This window comes from Crocodylus porosus, unplaced genomic scaffold, assembly GCF_001723895.1.
Source record: "Crocodylus porosus isolate Cpor-Errol unplaced genomic scaffold, CroPor_comp1, whole genome shotgun sequence".
Classification (NCBI taxonomy): domain Eukaryota; kingdom Metazoa; phylum Chordata; order Crocodylia; family Crocodylidae; genus Crocodylus; species Crocodylus porosus.
This window is the reverse complement of record NW_017728918.1, coordinates 42,740,739-42,762,091: the sequence shown is the minus strand read 5'-3', so window position 1 is coordinate 42,762,091 and position 21,353 is coordinate 42,740,739. Positions and strand designations below refer to the sequence as shown.

Sequence of the window (21,353 nt, the reverse complement as noted above, 5' to 3'; positions counted from 1 at the left end):
GCCAGGGGCTGACCCTTGCCTGGGCATGCCTCCTGTCACTAAGGTCACACAAGGTCTGCCCCTATAAAAAGGGGCAGTAAAGACAGACCCAGTAGGATGCCCCCTCCATCTGGACCAGCACCATGCCACACCACACCACCTATTCACCCAGAGGCCCTGCAGGTGACCCCACTCTGGACAACACCTACTGGACAAGGACCCCTTTCCAGTCTGGATAGGTAGATATTACCTGCACACCTCCTCCTACAATATGGACTCTCTTTCTCCTCCTGGACTTCAGTGGACTTCAGCCCCTGCACCAAGCGTCTCTAACCCTTGCTGCGTGTGTGTGCGCACGCGTGTGTGCGTTCAAGAGAGCCAATAAGACATTGCGTCACCACCTCCCCTGTTCAATAAAACCATTGTCATTTGCAACCCTGAGTTGGGTCATGTTTTACTGAATCCCAGTCCCTTCCTTATCTTAAATTCCAGCCTTGTTCTCTCTCTCTCAGCTCCAGCCACACCCCCGCTAGTTTCCTGATCTCCTCCCAAATCCACCTCCCCTTTTCTGCCACCTCTCAGCCTCTCCTTGCTTTCATGTTGTCCCTGCCGCCTTTCAGCCTCCCGAGCCATCTACTGCCTTTTGCCTGTGACTTTCTGCTGCCTTTCTCTGCTTTCCCACTGCCCTGCCACCTTTCAGTCTCTCCTGCTGCTTTTCCTGGATTTTCTGCTGTCCGTCTCTGTTTTCAGGCTTCCCCTGCACCTTCTGTAGTTATCCCCCACCCCGCAGCTCCCCAGCTCCTCATGTCTGTCCTGCAGTTTTCTCCAGCTCCCAGCACCTAATCCCGCTCCCTACAACTTCTCTAGCTGTCCTGGAGCCACCCTCTGGCTCCCCATACCCAGAGCCCCTCTTTAACACCCCCACTTCCCCTTGGTCCCATTTTCCCTCTCCCCACATGCCTTTTCAGCTCCCCCATAGCTCTGGCTCCAGTCCCAGCCTCTGTGTCGGCATTGCTCCCGTTCTGTAGGCATTGGGCGTTGTCTTTTAATCAATTAAGATCATAGAATCGATGAGTCAGAAGGGACCTAGACAGATCATCAAATCCAACCCACTGCCATGGGCAGGAATGAGCACAAGCGGTGGGAGAGGTCATAAGACCCCAGCCAGGTGCCTATCCAGTCTCCTCTTGAAGATTTCCAGGGAAGGTGAGAGCACCACCTCTCTGGGAAGCCCATTCCAGGCTCTGGCTACCCTTACAGTGAAGATCAATTAACCTAATGTTACCCTCGAGCCTCAGTTCTTCAGCCCAGGCTCCTCTAGTTTACCGGTTCTAATCCCAGTCCTGGTGACTTTCACTCCCTACACTTCTACTTTCTTACTTTAACCTTTCCCCAGGTATCCCAAGAACACCAAGCACATACATACATACACATCACAACACCCAACTTAGGAACTCACCTGTGTGTATGCATAGGTGGGTGGTATGTGTGTGAATTAATGAATACACATATATAGATATAATTGTGTGTGTGGTATGTGTATTGGATGTGCAGGTATTGGTAACTGATTCTGTCTAAATTTGGTGCGTGTAGCATGTATGGGCTTAAACTAGTGATAGGTGTACATGAACCTAGACTGGTTATTTTGAATGTATGTGTATCTGAGTTGCTAGTGTGTGTGTGTGTGTGTCACTGTATACATGATATACGGATTAGTGATCTGTGTCTAACTTTTGCGGTGTATAGTATATGTGCTTGAATTGGTGATAGGTATGCATGTGCCTAGCCTGGTTTGGATGTGTATGTTCCCAGGCTGGTAGTGTGTGTGTGTATGCACCTGATTAGTGTGTTTGTATATGTGCAATTGTACACAATGCCCTCCTGTCTAACAGTGCAATACTGAGATCCTGAGCGTTGGCCTGACCCCTCAGGGCAACAAAAGCAAAAATGGCACAGACTTTTACATATGTAGTCCTTCCAGGCTGCACTGTTGCCACTTTATCAGTAGAGAGCCAGGAAGTACAGCCTGATAGGCATGTCTCTGGAATGACTGGCATTTAAAAGACCTACAACTAACTTCCAGACTCACAGCTTGGGACTGGGGAGGGAGGGGGAGAGAGGGGGAGTGTTAGCACACTTTATCTTGCTTGCTTCACAGTACTTAAAAGCAGGACAATGGATTCCTCAGTTTGTAAGATGCAGAGACTAAAAGCTCTCTCTCATAAGTCATACAAACTACTCATGCAGCATGGGTTGCTGCTCCTACAACCCCTTTCCGAAATCCTGGACCTGCCCATGGTTACAGATGTATTTTTTTCCCCTGAGTAGCAGTATCTTTCATTTTAGGATCATCATTTATGTAGTTTAAGGGCTTTTGCCTTGCCATGTGTGCAGCTAAAAGTCAATACTGTTTTCCCCTGGAAGCAAAACTTCAAAGGTCTAGGTAACAGAATAACCAGCATTGGGTACTTGCATTATTTATAGCAAACCCAGCCTGCCCCCCCTCAAATTTCTTTTCAAAATGCTACCTGTCACAGTGCCTTCTAATTTTTACAACACTGCTGACAAATCACTTGGCAAGTGATCTGAGAGATGCTAAAAGACTAATGCTAGCTTGTCTTCTTTCTCCTTTCTTTCCCTCCCCTCTTGCATCAATCCTTTGAGTGTCTCTACTTGGTTTATGATTATTACAAGCCTAACCTGGACATCATGATGACCTAGAACAAGACACTGAAGTTGCACAGTGGAGCTAATGGAGATAGTGCCTGGCACAGCAATGAAGATGATATGATTTTTTATCTTGGAAAACATCAGCATCCTGACAGAGTCCCTCCTGCAGTAGCTCAAAACCTTCACACTGGGGTTCTCAGCTCATACCAAACTGTGGCTGGATGTGAACATAGAAAATGTGTTTTTCTCTCTCTGCCTGGCCCTTCCCACAAGCATCACCCCCAAAGTCCTCTTCTTTCAAACAGAATTTTTTGAACATTGCAAGGCTAAAAGCTCCTCCTGGGATAAGTCAAAAACATTCCTGAGACCCAGGAAATTCCAAAATTTTACTTATGAGAACTCACTATCCAACCAGCTGGCCAAGAACAGAAAAATCAATGGAACATTTCTGTCACGCTTAAACTACTGCTAAAGAACTATTAAAATGTCTTTCTCCACCCCAACGTCTACATAGATTACCTTGATTCATAGACTGATTCTGAGTATGTTGAGAAAGTTGCAAGTTCTGGCAAAACTAGTTTTAAAAACCATCACAAGTGTCATTTTCTGTGGATGATGAAAATGAATAGCATCTCTCATGCTTTCTAATGGATACAGGTTAATATCCAGCCAACAGTAACATGGACTGGATTTATATGCTACTACATCCCTTTAGAAGTGATAGACTGGTGACAAAATTGGATGAGGCCTGCATTTAACTCTAGTCACATACACATTTTTAAAATATGTAGAATATCTTCTAGAGCTTTTCTTACAAGAAAAAAGTAATAAATTATAAGGCCAAGAACTACTGTGATCTCTATTCTGACTACCCATTTAACATAAGCTATAGAACTCTGAATTAATTTCTGTTGAACTGAACCATGTAATTTTAGGAAGGGCAATTCTGGTGATGGACTCTCACAATTTTAGTAAGGTGCTCCAGTGATCAGTTGTTGTCACTTAAAAAAAAAATTACATCTTTATTTTAGTTTTAATTGGTCTAAATTCTAGCTATTGTCTTTTGTCTTACCATTATCTGCTGTTCCCATCCATTTTTTTTGTTCCCGGTGCTTAAACTGATCATGCCTCTACCTTAATCTCCTCTTTGCTAAGCTGAAACAATTCAGCTACTTGATTCTTTTGCTGCTTGATTCTTCTGGCTCTTCTTGGAACCCTCTCTAATATACTGACATCTTTTGTGGTGTCAGTGCGAGAACAGGATATTATACTCTTTGGTCAGACACAACACCAACTCTACATTCCTATTTACAGCACTAAGAAGGTGTTATAAGAAGGCCATCTTCAGTGGACTATCCATCACTACAGAGTCACTTTCAGAGATATGGTTTCCCAAGAGAGACTACCCTATCTTGTAAGAGCCCTCTTGAATTCTTTACTTCTAAGTTTGACTTCTTGTTACATTACCTTAAAACGCCCATTGTTTGTTTGCATTCAGTTTACCACATAATCCACATCACTGAATCAGAGACCTGTCCCTTCACTTTCTCCAATCTTTTGGCTATTCATAAACTTAACATAACATCTTTACTAATATTGTTCTATTAGTAAAGATAAAAACAGATAAAAACATTAAACAGTAAAAGACCAATAATTTATTTATGCAGGACCAGGACCACAGCTGCTTGATAAGAATTTCCTATTTACAATTACATTTTGAGATCTGTACAATAGCAGCTTTTTAATCTGTGCGCCATCCATGTTGATTTTTTTACCATTCTAGTTTCTTAATCAAAATATTGGGTGGCACCAGATTTAACATTTGACAGCTATCCAAATAAGTTACATAAACACACCTAGGACTTGAAACATCATCCAATGAAGTTAGTTGATGAGATGTATTTTTCATAAATGTCTGGTACTCAACATTAATTATGTTACCCTCCTTTCATTCTTTTTTGAGTCTGTATCATTATTCTGCCAAGAATGATGTTAAGCCAACTGGCCTACAGTTATGCATGTTGTACCTTTCTCCTTTTCTTAAATACAGTAATACCTTGTTAACTTGCAAAGCAGCGAACCAAAAAAATACCAACTTTGAAATAAATGTACTGATAGTAATTTGCATGTATCCAAATTACAGAGGATACATACAGACTTTACTCACTCACACCCACAAGGAGGTTTGGTGGGAGGGAGGAGGGGAGAAGGGGGTTGGCATGACAGTTCCACACTTGGATTGATCCCATGAAGCTGCTCCCACCTCCCACCCCTACAGACACCCCTGAACCCTAGCACTTGCTCCCTGAGCCTGGCTACTCCATGTACTCCCACCCCCTTGAGCGCATGCAAAGTGGCCAGGGCTCAGGAGAGCAAGCGCCAGGGTGCAAGGGAGCCTGCAGCAGTGGGAGGGAAATCAGCTCCAGCTACACGCACGATACGGGGTGGGACTGGGGATCAGAGATGCTGGATCCACAAGGGGGTTTAGTGGGAAGAAGGGTATTAGTGTAACAGTTCTGCACTTAGAGTGATTTAAGTCAAGGGTGGGCAAAACACAGCCCATGAGCGGGATTCAGCCCACCGATTGATTGGATATGGCCCGTGGGCAGAGCTTGCCAACTGATCTGATCCACATGCCCACACAGCACTCCACATGGGGCCGAGCCTAGCCCTAGGAAGCCTGTGCCATGCTCCAGCGCATGCCCGCTGCCTGGGCCTGGCCAGTGTGCACAGCTATTCCTGGTGCAGCTGCAGCTACTTGAGTGCTGCTCCACTCCCCTTGCCTCCAGTGGTGGTTCCTTCTCTTGCTCCTGCTGCACCGTTCCTTGCTGGGAGGAAACTTTAGCTGGATGGCTCCTGCCCCAGTGTGAGGGGCTCTGGCTTCCAGCTCCTGGCCTACCCCACAACCCTGCCCTGTGAACCTAGTCTCACCTGCCCATCTTGGTCCCAAACACTGCTCCCTGCCCAACCTTGATCCCATCCCACATAAGTTTTGGTGAGTTGCTGGGGGGGAGGGGGGGGAGAGAAGGGAGCAGGGGAGGGTGCTGACCCAGCCCATGACAACTTGTGAAACCTCCCTATGTGGCCCTCAGGCCCTAATAATTACTCAACCCTGATCTAAGCATAAGAAAAAGGGCCCCTATATCACTGCTGCTGGTCAACATTAGGAACTCCTTGTGCTACATCCTGTGATATTTGCTTAATTAGTCAGTGGGATAACGCCTCACTTGCCAGTTAATGAGTTTCACATTGGGGTGAATTAAATTTGTACGTACCCACAATTACCATTGGTATGGTTATTTCAAATCTATTTACAGTATTTCCAATATTGCTGTGCAAAATGTCAGTGGCTGTTTTCTTTTGGACGTTTCAACGGTCGAAATGCTGAATCCAAAATGAAACTCAGGGCTCCGAAACAAAATGGGCCATCTGAAATGATTTGGATGTTTCCAAAACATTTTAGAGCCGTTTCAGAGCTGTTTCTGAGGTGGGCTTGCAGGGAAAAAGGGAGGGGGAGTAGAGGGGGAAGGACTGCTCTGATATTGACATCTGTAGCTGGTGGCCAGTGACAATGATCTGTCCCTGAGGTCCCTTCCAACCCCAGTGCTGGCCATTTGAACCGGGGGTCCCTGAACACTCCCCTAGTTCCCAGTTCCATTCCCCAGCTCCCCAATCTTTCCCCCAGCTGATTGCTTCTTCCAGCTCTTCCTGGGGAGCACGAATCCCCAGATGATGTGATGCAGGATGACAGTAGGCTCAGCTGCTGATGGCAGTGGCTCTGGGTTATTTCCCCAGCTGGCAGCAGCAACCTGCTAAAACCCCACATGCAGATCTAGGGGCCACACCCCGTTGGATGAGCTGGCGGATCGAACTGAGAGCTCTGGCTGACAGGTGGAGCTGCACCAGTTCCCAGGCAGTGTGCAGCGCCCTGCTGAATTGCACTGCACCTCTGCCATGGTGCAGGTGCCAGGTGAGGGGGGGTGACTCCCACTGCCTCATGCTGCATTTTTTTTAAAGCTCTGCACTCACCAGCTCTGGAACATGTAGATGACAGCAGGTTGCTGCTGCCAGCTGGGGCCAGCAGCAGAGACTGCCTGGTGCAGCCTGCACTGAGCACCAGGAGGAAACCAGTGCTGGCGCTGGCCCCAGACAGCAGTGGCAGGCTGCCGTCATCCCGCACACAGATCTGGGGCCCCACACCCGTCAGGAGCGCTGCGAGGTTGTGCCAGACTCCTCCTGGGGGGCACGGGCCCCTGGATCTGTGCGCAGGATGACAGCATGCTGCTGCTGTTCTGTTTGAAAAGCTGGGTTGTACAGTTTCCGAGAAACCCCTGCACGTCTCTCCTTGAAACTTGGCAGGATTCATGGCCCCAGAAGGGACTACCATCCCTGAATTTTTTTTCTGAATCTGGTAAGAAATGACAAAGTTATAGGCAGTTTTGTGATTCCCCATTATAGCCTATGGCCGAAATACCGTCAAAATTCTGAAACAGCTCCGAAACCACTTTGGTTGAAACGAAACGGGACAGTGATTCGAAACACTGAAACAAAACACTGTCCCTCCAAAATGCGGAATCTGTAACCGAAACAAAATGCAGGCATTTCGCACAGCCCTAATTTCCATTACTTTTTGGTTCCCTGTGTTTGAAATTAACAAGGTTTTCCTGGTCTCAGGAACCAGAAAACAGCTTCGAATTTCAAACCAAATATATTTTGAATGATCTGTACGGTAAAGGCATATAAAAACCAAATGGGGAGTGACAATAGCTTTGAGGTATTCAACACTTTGAAATATCCAGTATCAAATTAATAAGGTTTTGCTGTACTGGGATAACACTGGTTGTTGTTCCAGTATTCTGGAACTTGCCCAGTCTTCTAAGACTTGCTGAAAAAATAAATCATCATTTAACAGTCCAGAGAGATTAAGAAAATAGGATACTTCTAAAGTTACATATGGCACAAGACTGTCTTCAACTGGTATGCGTGGGTGGAAATTATGAGTATCTAAAGGATACTTTAGACTATCCTAGTCTATGTTCCAACAAAGGGATGTGTTCCAGTAAAGGGATGTGTGGGGCCCTAATGATACTTGTAATCCATGCAGAAGATTATAAGTAACACTAGGGCCCCATACTCATCTTGGAACCTATTGTAGGGAGTTAAGCCAAACAGCACTGTGGTAGAGATCAACCAAACGCAAGGTTATAAAATGATGACTATTTCCAACTGGGTGAGTTAGCTGCACTGTGGCAAAATTCAGTCCAGTATTTCCAGATAAAGACACTGTCAGCTATCTAATCAATAAGAGAGAGACTGCCAGGCCACCCACACTGACAGGCCACAGCATAAAGAGGAATCTGGGATCAGAAATTTATAAAATCCCAAGAGAAACACATATCATCAGGCCATTAACAGATATACAAGAAGAAGGAGAAAGGAAAGCACCAGGAAAGGAAAATGGGCAAAATAAGGAACAAGAATGGTGTTCAGTTGTAGCCAATAAGAATAATTTGATACTTACAGGTAGTTACATAATTACATGTAATTACAAATGATACACTTGTGATGAACAAACTGACTTGCTAGAAACAGACAAGTCTGAGAAGTTGGCTTAATTCTGATAAATTGCTGACATTTTCAAATTAGGCATGTAGGACAGGATTGGGCAAAACATGGCCTGTGGGCAAAATGCGGCCTTCCGGGCCATTCTATCTGACCTGCGGGGCCCCTAAAAAAATGCAGAAAATTAATTTTTGGCTGCCTGTCATGTGGCCCTCGATGGCCTGCCAAACCTCAGTAAACAGCCCTCCACCCAAAATAATTGCCCGCCCCGATGTAGGAAGTGGCCTCATTTTTGGAAGTTAAGTAAATTGATTGCCATTCATTTCAAAGACCTATCATTTTAGGACCTACAATACTGTACATGCATGATAAGCTTAAGTGGAATGCATGATACTAATTGAGAATCTTTACATCTTTAAAAATAATGTATTTAATATTCTCCACTTCTCTAATTTATAACCCTTTTTATTATCCTTTTTGAGTGCGAGGAGGTGGTTTTGTCTTTGCTCAGTAATGACAAGCAAAATTTAATATCTGATCATTACTAAACATTCTCTTAACATTTCAAAAATGAAATAATTTTTTTTTAGTTCATTGCTGTTCCTTTTTTTTGTTCATTTTCAAATCTTAACAAAGAAAAGGCATGTACTGTGGTGGATTTGATTGAAACAATAGCATGCTACACAGCATTTTACTATGCTTTATAGGGCCTACAGATAGTTATCAAACAAGTGAAGCAGGAAACACCAACAGAAGGTGAAAAACTAAATCCATAGACAAAATAACTCAAACAATATGTAGAAGACCAAGTCAAAATCTTTAAGCTCAGAGCCAGAGCCTGCTGCCCCATTTGCTATCCCACCTCCTTATGCTAGTGGTCAGAGCTGCTACCAGAAATATTCCAGACAGAAAAACTGTATTAGTGACAACACAGGGAAACATACAAAGCCAAACCTAATATCAATGAGTCTAGTGGCAAAACTGAGGTTAGGTCTATGCTACTTTCCTGACATACCCAGGACTGCTACCAAGAAATTTACCTTGCTCCCAGTAGCTCCTGAGGATATACAACCAGTTCAGTTAGGCCCTAATGTCTTATATGCCACTACCTGCTTACAGTGCCCCCTCAGCTATCTATGTTGGACAGACTGGGTGATACCTACGTGACAGAACAAATGAACTGCTCTGACATCAGCAGCAAAAAGACACGCAAGTCTTTGGCAGAATGCGTTAGCCTCCATGGACACCCCATCACTCACCACAGGGTGACTGTTCTCAGACAGCAAATTTTTAAAAACCTGATTGAATGGAAAATTGTGGAACAAGAAATCATTTGTAGACTGGATTCTGTCAAATATGGTTTAAAACAGAGACTATGGATTCTTTATCACCTGGATTACAAAGGGCTTTTAGACCCAAATGCTTGCTAAGAAAGAAATTTCCAACTATTTAGTTGGTCTAATAAAAGAGATCAGATTGACCCAAAGAACCTTGTCCGCCTTATCATCTGGATTAGTTTTTGTGTCTCTTTATACCTATGGGTTTACTGCTTCTTCCAGCACTGCCCTGCCTCCCTTTGTCTTTTGTATTCTAATTTCTCTTTCCTTACACCCTGCTTTCAGCAAGTCTGTTCACAGCATCTGATGAAGTTATCTTCACTTCACAAAAGCTTTATGATAAATATATACTGTACTATACACGCATACATCTATGGACATATATATATGTGTGCAAGTATTTATTTACACATACAAACTTTAGTTCAGTGGCTCCCAACCATTTTTTGCCATGATCTGCTGCTGGGAGTGGAGTGTGGCAGTGGCAGCAGCCTGGGGGTTGGGGAGCTCCTGGCACACGGCACAGCTTGTCCTTTGTGTGTGGTGCCGCCGGCATTGCTCCCACAACCCTCATTCAGGTCACAACCCGAGGTTGGGAACTGCTGCTTTAGTTAGGAGATCTTAACGACTATCTACCCTGACTTCTATTGACTTCAGACTAACACAGCTAACTATATCTCAGTACATCAAGAAGAATGTCTGAGACCAGGAACCTTAAAGAACAATACTGGGGTGAGTGCTGAGAGCCACTCTAAGCCTGTTTCATTGCCTTACTAATGGGATTTGGCACATGCTGAGTGCCACCAGGGTGGACTTCTTGGCTGCGGCCTTGCTTAGAGTCAAGAGGTGGTGCAGACACAGCTTACAGTAACAAACTTTCTTTTCCAATATCCTCAAAAGACAATTCAAGGAACTTGTCATCCTTTCATTTAGTACAGTTTGTCATGTCTGTGAAGGCTCACTTGAATCATGATTTATCAGCAGGGATTTTGGTTTTCTGCAATTAAAAAATTGCAAATTCTCTGATAAAAATCCCAAAATCCATGGTTAAAATTAAATGTCTCCCATATCCCTGCTGGTGTCCCTCACTCCCCCCTCCACAGCACCCCAGGACTGCTTGGGCCCCTTGCCCCTTACCTGCAAGGGCTATGAACCCAGGTCTGCAACTCCCTGTCCCCAGTGGAAGGCAGCAGCTGCTACAGCAGGAACACGAGCTGGCTCCCTCCCTGCTGCTACCTGCTGTAGGCTTGGGCAGGGCCACCTCCCAGGGGCAGCATGCAGTCCTAGAGGGCAGGCGAGACCTGTGCCTCCTAGATTGGGGTTGGGGGGGCAGGACAGATGTGCACTGCCCCCATGCAAGCAGAGGAAGTGTGGCCAGGGCAGCAGCAGGCAGCTTTCATGTGTGGCCCCACTGCACCCTGCCACACCAGTTGCACAGACTGTGCTCTGGAGAGTCTGGAGGAGGACAGCAGGGTGGGGAGCACAGCATTTGTGACCCAGAGTTTGCAGCTGGCCAGCACTCTGGCTGGAAAGGGGTTTGCAGCCTGTCTGCTCCCAGCCAGAGTGCTTGGCTGGCTGCAAACCTCCCTGCCTAGGCCAGAGTGCCCAGCTGGGCAGTGGCCAAGCTGGCTGGGGGCTGAGGGAGCAGGGGGGTTTGCAGCTGGTGGGGGGCAGTGGGGGTTTGCAGTCTGCTGAGCACTCTGGCAGGGGGGCTACAAACCCCCTCCTGGCCAGAGTGCCTGGCTGGCTGCAAACCTCCTTGCTCCCTTAGTCTCTAGCCAGCTTCTTCCCCAGCCCTGTCCCGCAACTCCCAAGCCCCACTCACCTCCAGAAAGAAGTGTGAGCCTGAAACAGCCTCCAGTAAGTGTGAATGCCAGACCCTGCCCTTCCCCCCTTCCTTCCCCTCCAGGCAGGGTTGAGCATTTCTCTGCCCCTTCTGCAAACAGCTCCTGGAGGCTGGAACTCAGCCAGCCTGCAGAGCTCTTTGCAAAGGGGAAATCCATGGGATTCTCTTCTAAGGGAGAAAAATCTATGTTTTCTCTGATAAAAATGGGAAATCCGTGGTTTTCTGTTTTTCTGCGGGAAATGGAAAACCAGGATCCTTGTTTATCAGGCACCAAAATAAAATGAAGAGATGATTCCCTGTGCCAGCAGGATACATCTGTGTTCAATACTGCCAAAAATTAATACCTTATTCTGAAGAGCAAATTTCTGCCTTTGCAGTATACTGTATTACACAACAAATCTGATTTTTAATTTAGAATGTTGACTGTTCATATTCCAGTTAAAATGTAAGTTACCACCTTGAACTTTGCTGGACTTTCAGTATGAAGCTTTAAATATTTACAGTTCCTTACAGAATTAGTGTTACCTCAGTTTTTATTTTGTGACTACATCAGTGTATCACAAGACGCTTACTATCACAGTAAAATAAACATTAAAAGTTGTATCAGTGACTAAGCACACCTGTCATGGTTGGAATTTTCTGCAGAGTTTAAAGTAATCAAAAGGTTATTTGACTCCCTAACTCTTTTAGGTCTCTTTTTAAATTATAGACTGGGAATTTGCATGTGAAAAATGTAGGGCTTCTATAGATGTGCAGGGAGCCTGCTCCGATGTGCTGGAAATCCAGCGCATCAGAGCAGATTCAATTAATCGAGTCTGCTGAAGCACAGAAACTGACATGCTCTGGAAGCCTTCTACATCACATGCACCAGCATCCCTGTGCTGAAAAAAATGGCAGCAGGGCACTCTGAAATAAAACTTTTAATGGGCTTTAGTTCAAAGCACCCTGCTGCCATTTTTCAGTCCAGGGCCACTGATACACATGATGCCTGAGTGCTTTTAATTAGCGCAGCTTGCTAATTAAAGCATCTGGCACTGCGTTCCAAAACGCATGTAAAAATGCCCATAATGCTCATAATATAGTACTGCTATGCTTAGGTCTTAGACATTAAGTGAAATATAGGTTCCACATCTATACCCATTATAAAATTTCTCCATAATAGGTAAAATACTGTTTCTACTGAATTACTCATCATAGGACTTTATTTTTCAAACATTATACAAAAAAGAACACAAGAGAAAGTTGCATGAACACACATGGACTAAGTTTTTTCTGAAAACCTGGTAGCAGGTAATGTCATGGAGGTTGCTACTTAACACTCACTATTACCTTTACTTCTGCTGCTGCAGCATTAAAAAGTTAGCTATGAAGCAGCCTATCTGGGTTTAGTCCCCATTCAAGCTGGGCAACAGGTTGAGTCTACATTCCAGTTTTCATTACCAGTGCTTTTAGGAGTAGAATGATGGAGTGATATCAAGTGATGTTCTTTTTGACAAGTCATCTATAGAGGAAAAACTTCAAGACCTTCACTTTTCATTCTTTCTTCTTTCATTTTTACTGTCTATGGAATAGCTTGGCTACAATTAATTTCTCTCTGAATGCACAGACTTATTGATATAGAGTGATTTACAGTATTTTACACTGGGTACATTGTACAAAATGTCTAATGGCTAGTTAGTATGGGTCAATCTCAAGAGCCCAAGAACAGGAACATTTGTGCCCTGTAACTTCACCTTCTTAACCTCTAGAAGTTTTTTGGCATCCTTTAGATTCTTGTAAACAAAAAAACCTGGCAGTATACTCAGCCTAGAACTTGGCTGGGTACACCATGACAATTTTCAAGTCCAGTTCACAAAGCTCATTTTTCAGTTTAAAGAACCCTCTCCCATTTTCTGAGAACACTGGGGCAAGGAGCGTTCATCCATTTTCCTTCCCTGAAAGCTTCTGTATTTCAGAATCAGGATTGTCATCAGGATTGTAGTGCGACAGGCATAAGACACAAATAATTGTAAGTAACTCATTTGCTTAGGTTTTAGAAACAGGAAGCCTCCTAGCCAGAGCAGGGAAGGAAAGATCTGGCGCAAATCCCAAATTTCACTGCTGACCATCAAATGAAACGGTCAATAAGAGGTCACATCTTTTCATCAGGGATCTCAATCATCCTTAAATTCTTTGTGTTTGAGATTCTTCCACCTTATCCATGGACAGTTAAGCTTATTTACATATTCATATTGCATCATGCGATGGGCATGTAGTTGAGGTCACTGACCTGAAAATAAAGCATTTGGACATTGACCAAAGCATTTGATTTTTCCCTCTCCAGTCCCAAGAATATCTTGTAATCCAGCCCTTCTGAATATGTAATAGCTATAGCCTATTTTGTAAGAAATGTTTATTCAAATCAATTTTGAGGCAAAGATATGCATCAACCCTATACAGTAATTAAAGCGGGGTAGGAGGGGATGGGACGAGGGGGACGGACATTAAATGACCTGATAGAATTCTATCTGTATCAGAGAGCTCTCTTGATTCATGAATCAGTCTTGGCCCTGGAAGGCAAAAATGGAGAATGTGTGTCATTTGTCCTGTGCTTTGGGATAGTTTTGTGAACTTTAATAATTTTGGTCTCTTCATATCCTTGTAGCCAACTACTTAATACATCAACATTTACACTTTGTTTTCTTCATCTAATAGCAAATAAATATTTGAAAAAACTGTATTTAATCTGTCTAAACCAATTCAGTCAAACTATGTTAAGCCAAAATAAAAACTAAAAAACAATACTCAAGGAAAACATCTCTCTGTATTTTTACATTAGCATGTGTGTGTGTGTGCACGTGTGCAACTGAACACTGCTTATAATTAAACACTATCTATTTCAGAAGGCGTGAAGTGAAGACTTCTGGAACAAAGCAAAAACTGAACTGACAAAATCTAATGTCCAAGATGAGTAAAGGGCAAAGTCTAAATGGTAAACGATAAAAAAAGACATTATGTCTCCAATTTTACTGATTAAGAAAAACATTGTGAATTACTAAAATGTTGTGAAAATTATGAATTATTGAACAGAAACCCTAAGGACACTGAACAAAATGTACTTTTTTCCCTTCCATCAGTTTACTTTTATGAAGTTTCATAACATATAAATACAATCTTTTTTATATGAGATGCAAATGATCCTGCACTAGTGTGCAAACAGGAGACTGATATTCAGATTAATTTTTCCTCAGTCCTCACATTAACGTAATAAGAAATATAATTTTTTTGAGCAAAATGTGAGTATTTGAGAAAAACAGGATTAGTGAAATCATCTGTTTTAGAACACATAGGTTTCAGGATAGTAATGCATGCATTAAAAGGAACATGTTTATATATTTCAAAGAGAACTGCTGCTTCTCATCTGTGTAAGAAAAGCACATATCCCTGAGAAAGTACTGGAATAAAGTTGTCAGGTAACACGAAACAAAGCAAATACTTGGTGCTTCACAGATTGCCGAGAAACAGTTAGGCAAGGAGGAAGAAGGGTAAGTGAAATCAAAATTACCCAGTATACATTTTCAATAGGAAGTTGAAGATAGGAATTCATTAGGACTTAAGCCATTGTGACATCCAGTCTCAACTTTCCCAGTGCAAAATGAAAGTTATTTTCTACCTAAGAGGCCTTTTACAATCTTAGATTTCTCCTCAGCCTGAGGAAGGGTGAATGTCCCCAAAAGCTTGCAAAGAAATATTTTTTTTTTTAGTTGGTCTAATAAAAAGCATCACAGCTGAACCAAGAGTTTTAGAATTTTGTATTTCTCTTACGACTTAAGCCTGCAGACATACAGTCAAATTCCATTCTTTCTGAAAAACAAAAAGAGGCCATATTTTTCTTTGGGCCAAAATTAACAATACTTCAAGTAGCCCAACGATCTCAACATGCTGATTCACATTGTTCTGAATTCAGTTCAGTACATCATAGAAATTAATTTACCAGATCCGTTGATGCTATCTTTGTGTTTACTTTCAAATGAATTAATTTACTTCTGATCAACAGGAAAAAACAAAATGAGGAAATACATGTTTTGAACTGTTGTTCTTACAAGTCTAAACTTTTTTTGTTTGTGTAATGGGAAAAAATAGAGAGCTGAAATCCCTTTGCTTTTTTTGTGTTACTCCAAGTCTGTTATAACTCACTCTATGGAAGGGTGGACCATGACAATTTCCCTCACACTTTTTCTAGCGAGGAGAAAGGCCCAAGGCTTAAAACAATAAACTGAGTTAAAAAGTAAGGTTTAAGCCAAATAAAGCAAGCAAACAAAATTTGGTAAGGCTGCACGTCCTCATGCTTCAGGCATAAGCCATCAAGTCAAGTTCATTCTGGTTAAAACAGAACTCTTAATTCCATACCTCTGCCCTCTCTTCTCAACTGCAGTGGAAAATGCAATCACCATTCTGGCAATCACTCAGGCCTATAAGTCAGCCATTATCTTCCACTCAGATCCAAGTTATTACTAAATTTTGCCAATTTTCAGCAACTTTCACCAAAATCCCTTTTAAGTATGATCACTCCTATCCATCCATGCAACTAAACACTTATCCAGCTTGTATTATCTTATCTTCAACATTTTCTTCTCTGCACTTGACATGTACAAACCCTCATGGCCATTCAGAATGCTGTTGCAATGATTTTCCCCAATCTGACTCTCCAACCCTTCTCTCTGTAACTTTCCTGGTTTTCCCTTCTAAATCCGACGGAAACAAACTATAACAAAACCTCTGTTGTCACTTCAAGGCTCCTCATAGGGCTGTTTCAAAATGCATGCTTGCTTTCTCTTCCATGACACTGTGGAACAAATTACACCTAAAATGTACAAAAATTATTTTCCACTTGCACTGCTCATGAAAATGATTCTTTGCTATGCTGTCTACAAAAATCTAGCAAGCTACTATGCAGTATGCAGAAAGCCATTTCAAATATAGCATAATTTGAATTTGAAACTCATCTCTCCATGCTAAGACCACTGCCTATCCTGCTGATCAGCATGGCTCTTTATTTTCTTGTGCTTCCCTGTGTCTCTCTATTGTTTGATTGTCTCTCATCTCTTATGCCTAAGACTGCAAACAATTTTGAACAGCAGTGGTCTTTTTATTCTGAGTTTGCATAGCCCTGGCACAAAAAAAGGTCATTCTCCATGACTCACAATGGTACACAAATCAATGTGAACACAATGGTAACACAAATAAATGTTAACCTAAGTCTCTGGCAGCTGTTAAAATGGCAGTGAGATTGGGATAGTGGTGTCGCAACCTAAATTTTGTGTGCTAGACCTATGTGGCATGATGCACAAGGTTTGGGATGGGACTTAAAAGTCCTCAGATTGCAATCGGACAATGAGGCTGCCCCCAGTTTGGATCCCGATTAGGCTTGGGTTAGCCCAGAAACTGGGACTGTCTGGACCTGACAACAGGCATTTTGATGTCCTGAGTCATGGTGAGCCCTGGCTGGGGCTTGCTGCAACTGAGGGTTGGGTGCAAGGGCTGCAAGATTGCAACCCACTTGCCCTGCAGCTTATTGCTGGCATTGAACTGAGGCTGTTCTGGATCAATGCCAACAATTGACAATTGTCAGCGCTGGGACTAGGGTGGACTTGGGGCTGACTATGTCAGCTGACTGTTAGCACTGGGGAGATGGGATATGACACGCATTCCATATGTTGCACCATACAAACCAGCCTTAAAGATATTCAACATTTCACGTGAAGCACTGTTGTGGCTGGTTTGTTATTTTACGGTGCCACAAATTTGCTGAACATGCGGCACGTTGCTATTTATGCCACAATTAATATGGTAAATGTGCCATAAACTTAACATATATCAAGGGCCTGAGGAACAAAGTCTAGGATGACATTTCCTTAGGACAGGTTATTTTGAATCTGGTGTTAGCAATCCAAGGAAGCAAACTGGACCACTGCCCTGGATCCAGTGTAGAATACTCCTATATTCTTTGAAGATATCTTCTAAGGAATTTTCCTAAAACATACATGCCACAGGTAGAAATCAAAAGAAGAAAACTGGTTTTTGAAAACAGACACAGCAAAAAGTGATGGCATGCAGAGTATTTCAATAAATAAACTGTTATTTACTGTAAAATGAAAAAGAAACACAGTAGATGATTCTGTTAATATATGTGATTTATGTAGTGTATAGTTTTTATTCTTAGTACAGATCATTAAAAAGTGTACTTCTAAAGGTGCAAAATTTAACATGAGAGTTTGAATTTTTCACTCTCACATATGGATGGTAGCTAGAAATGGTATTTGCCTTTCCTCTTTAAGTCTCAAAGCTCTTTGAAGTTTTGCTTACCTTCTTTTTCAGCAAATGACTGACTATCTGCAATAACTTTTGGTATCTCTGGATTGTAACGAGTTCCCTCTGGAAAAATCACTAGGTACATCTGTAGGATTTAAAAAAATATTCTTAAAATGATAATTTTCAAAAGGTACTAAAATTATGACCCTTACATACATTTAGATCCCCCATCAGCTACAGCTGTAAATATTAAAATATTATTATCAAGTAGTCAAATTTCAAGTTACACAGGTATAAAAAGACATACTGAAACCATATATAATACAGAGGCCGAATCTTTGTAGTGCTACAGGTTAAGGTCTAAAATTCTTTTGAATTATTAAGCCAGTTTTAATGGAGTTTGACAAATGTGCAAACCCATGAAGATGCCTGAAAAATTTTTAGGAATGGAGGAATCACTCCCCAACAAAAGCCAAATAAAAATAAATCTTATTTCCATGCAATAATTATTAGTAAGATGGAAGGGAAGAGGAGGCAGCAGTATTTTCTACAATACATCACAACACATCTGTTGTTGTGTCATCAATGGTCATTTAACCTTAATTTAATCAACAGTCATTTCTTCACTATCATGCTGCAGTTTCTTTCTAATCTCATAAAAGTCTCCAGAATTGTTATTCATTATTTTAGGGAAAATTATAATAGCTTAGATGAGTGGTTTTCAACCTTTTAGACTGAAGGCACCCCTCAATCTCAAGGCACTCCTTGGAAAATTCCAATTAATAGTTTTCATTTGTTTTTTTGGTTACAAAAAAATAGAGCAATGTATCTGTTGCAAAGAGCTAAGAAAGATCACAGCAGATCAGAATCTCTGGGTTAACTTGTCAATCCTGTTTGCATGCCTAACTGCTAATAATACCCCATGACACTCTTGAAAAAGATCTCATGGCACCATGGCTGAGAACCACTCATTGGATCATAATGTTCCACACTTCAACTTGGGTCGTCAAGCTAATATACAGAAAGCCATTTCAAATTTAGCATAATTTGCAAGTAACCTCTGTAAGCTGAATTTGTCAAATCAAGTAGCCCTCTTCCATGTTTGGCAAACTGGTGGCTAAAGTAGATGGAGTGCCTCTGCACCAATCTGAATGTACACAAGTAAACCTAAATACAGGGTTCCAGATTGAATAAAAGTGCTTGAATGCCTTACTGGCATGAATGAAACTTTCTGATCAAGTGCTTGTCTATGGTAAAAAATGTCATCCTTCTAGTTAATGCTTATTCTGAGATAGGCTAAATATGAATCAGCATTCAATATAAATGTACATCAGCCACTTATGAATAACTTAACTAGTCAATTTCTCAATACCGAGACAGGCTCTCAAGGCAAGACAGGGAGAAAGAAAGGCTTTATCAGTCATGTCAAAGAAGATGTTCCCTATGTACAGGACTGAGAAGACTAGGAAAGTTTTGTGCATGGAACCGACAAGTAGAAAGAAAAGTTTGGCACTTATCAACAAAACAGTTGACAAGAGGAAGAAGGTATGCAATGAAAGAACGGACTACAGGAGAGAGAAAAATATGAAAGGCTCTGAAGGAATGAAAGGGAACGTTAGGTCTATTTGGTGAAACAGAATCTGTGTGATATGGTTAGAGCAACAGACAAGGATCTTGGCAGCTATATTCTGAGGTAACTGGAGAAGGGGATCTCTGGGAGGGTCAGCAAAGTGATAAGAATGAGCTTCCGTCTTGATTACTCTGAGAGGAAGACTTAAACAAGAGGCCTTAGCTCAGAGGACAGAAAAGATCCAATAAAATTTATGGAAGAACAAGTGATAGAATTACTCATTAATTGCAAGCTTGTTAAGTCAGGGAGCATAGTGTCTAATAACTGTAGAAAAAAAGTGACATAGAAAAAAAGATGTAAGTTAAAGTTCCCAGACACTACATTTCAAATATGTCTCATCACTTCAGACAGATTTCAAGTGCAAGTGTAGTATATTTACTCACATCCAGGATGAGGGTTTTTTCCATCCCCATTCAACATGGGGTGCAGAAGAAAAATCTCTCTTCTTGGATCTAAGTACTGCCTGGTGCAGGCAGCTGCCATGGCTTTGGCCCCAACTCTGCACAGCAAAGGCAGTGTGGAGGAGGAAGTATGGCGCAAGGGGGGAATGCAGAGGAGAAGTGCAGGAGAGGGGTTTTATACACAACCTGGAAAGGGCACGCAGAGCTAGGCACGTGGAAGCAACTGCAATGTGAAGGGGTTGCACAAAGGAGACTGCGCTGCAGCAGGTGGGTGGGGAGGGGGCAGGCACTAGGGGTTAAATGGCAGGGAGGACAGATGGCAGAAGCCAGGCACCAGAGGGCAAGTGCCTGGGGGAAGCAAGGGCTGGGAGTCTGCTTTCCCTCCTGTAGTTGTGTGGGGATGAGTTTAAGATAACTCCAGCAACAACTTGAATCTGGACATGGAACCCCCATGGAATTTTTTCACATCTAGAATCTAATTATTGGGGTGTCATCCTAAATTCAGAGTTGTCTTGGATTAGGGTAAATATAGAAATGAGTAAAAAAGGCCTTAGACAAAAATGTGATGACTGTGGTGGGCCAGTAGGGGTGCTCCTGTGCTGAGCCACCCACCTCACTGTGCCCAACTGCCTACCAAGTTCCATGTGCCTCCCCTGGGGTGCCTCATGTCTGGCCACCCCCCTTCCTGGGGCACACCCGTAAGCCTAGGGTAACTGCTGATCTTTATTTGGGCCCTCTGCCCCCTGGGGTATGCAGGCCTTGTAGACCTTGAGGGTGCTTGACCCACTGCAAGAACTTGGAGTGCTTCCTTAAGCCTGAAGCACAGAGAGTAGCTCCCTTAGTCAGCCAAGCATAGGGAGCATAAGGCATGCCCCAATCCCTCTCCCAGCAAGTCCTCCAAGCTTGTTATAGTGGACAGCTTTACTGGTTAAAGAGGGTAGGCTTGGGGAAGGGTACAGGTTATAAAAGTATCACAGAATAGCCCGCAGCAAACAGTACCGACTTAGTCACCTTTTGAGATGCTTCTCCATTACAGTAAGCTATATTTCTAGATAAGCTTCAGGTAAGTTACTCACATGTTCATTTGGAGTCTAGAAGAGCTCCAGAGGTCGTGTGTTTACTCCATGTTTCTCAATATGGCTCCCCCCATTCCAGAAAAAAGGGGTCTTTAAATAACTGTTTTGACCCGACCTTCCAGGTCCAGTCAAGACAGGTGTTGTTTGATGCCAATCAATCAATCTGAAAAGCATCACTGGTCACCTACAAGAGTGACAGGGCTCAAGCCCTTGCCCCCTTGCCATGAGGTCAGTGCTTAGACTAGATTCACTTCCTCTGTACCCGCTTGAGGTCACATCGTAGCTGTAACACAGGGCAACCAGGTTGAGACAGGTGAGGAGGCTATGACAAAAGAAAGGGAAAAAAACCCTGAAAGCAGGAGGCTGGAAGAAGATTCTTCCACAATGACTATAAATTTGCAGTTTACCAGCTGAAAAATAACCACGCCAATCCTAATCCTAGAGACAACTCAGTCCAGGCCAGAATTACTTCATTGATTCATTTAATTTATCGACTGCATGTAATTTTACAGCTTTCGCCCAGTATGAATAGTAAAAGTAAAACTGTGATGCCCTTTCTTT

At 42.8% G+C, this 21,353-nt stretch overlaps 1 protein-coding gene across 1 annotated transcript in view; it reads right to left on the bottom strand.

Annotated features, from left to right (window-relative positions):
* Positions 1–21,353, bottom strand: part of AGPAT5 (1-acylglycerol-3-phosphate O-acyltransferase 5) — a 101,397-nt gene that overhangs the window by 32,970 nt on the left and 47,074 nt on the right. The window contains exon 5 of the mRNA XM_019537503.1: positions 17,740–17,830. Within this exon, the coding sequence (XP_019393048.1) occupies positions 17,740–17,830 (91 nt within the window). The remainder of the gene's footprint in view (positions 1–17,739; positions 17,831–21,353) is intronic.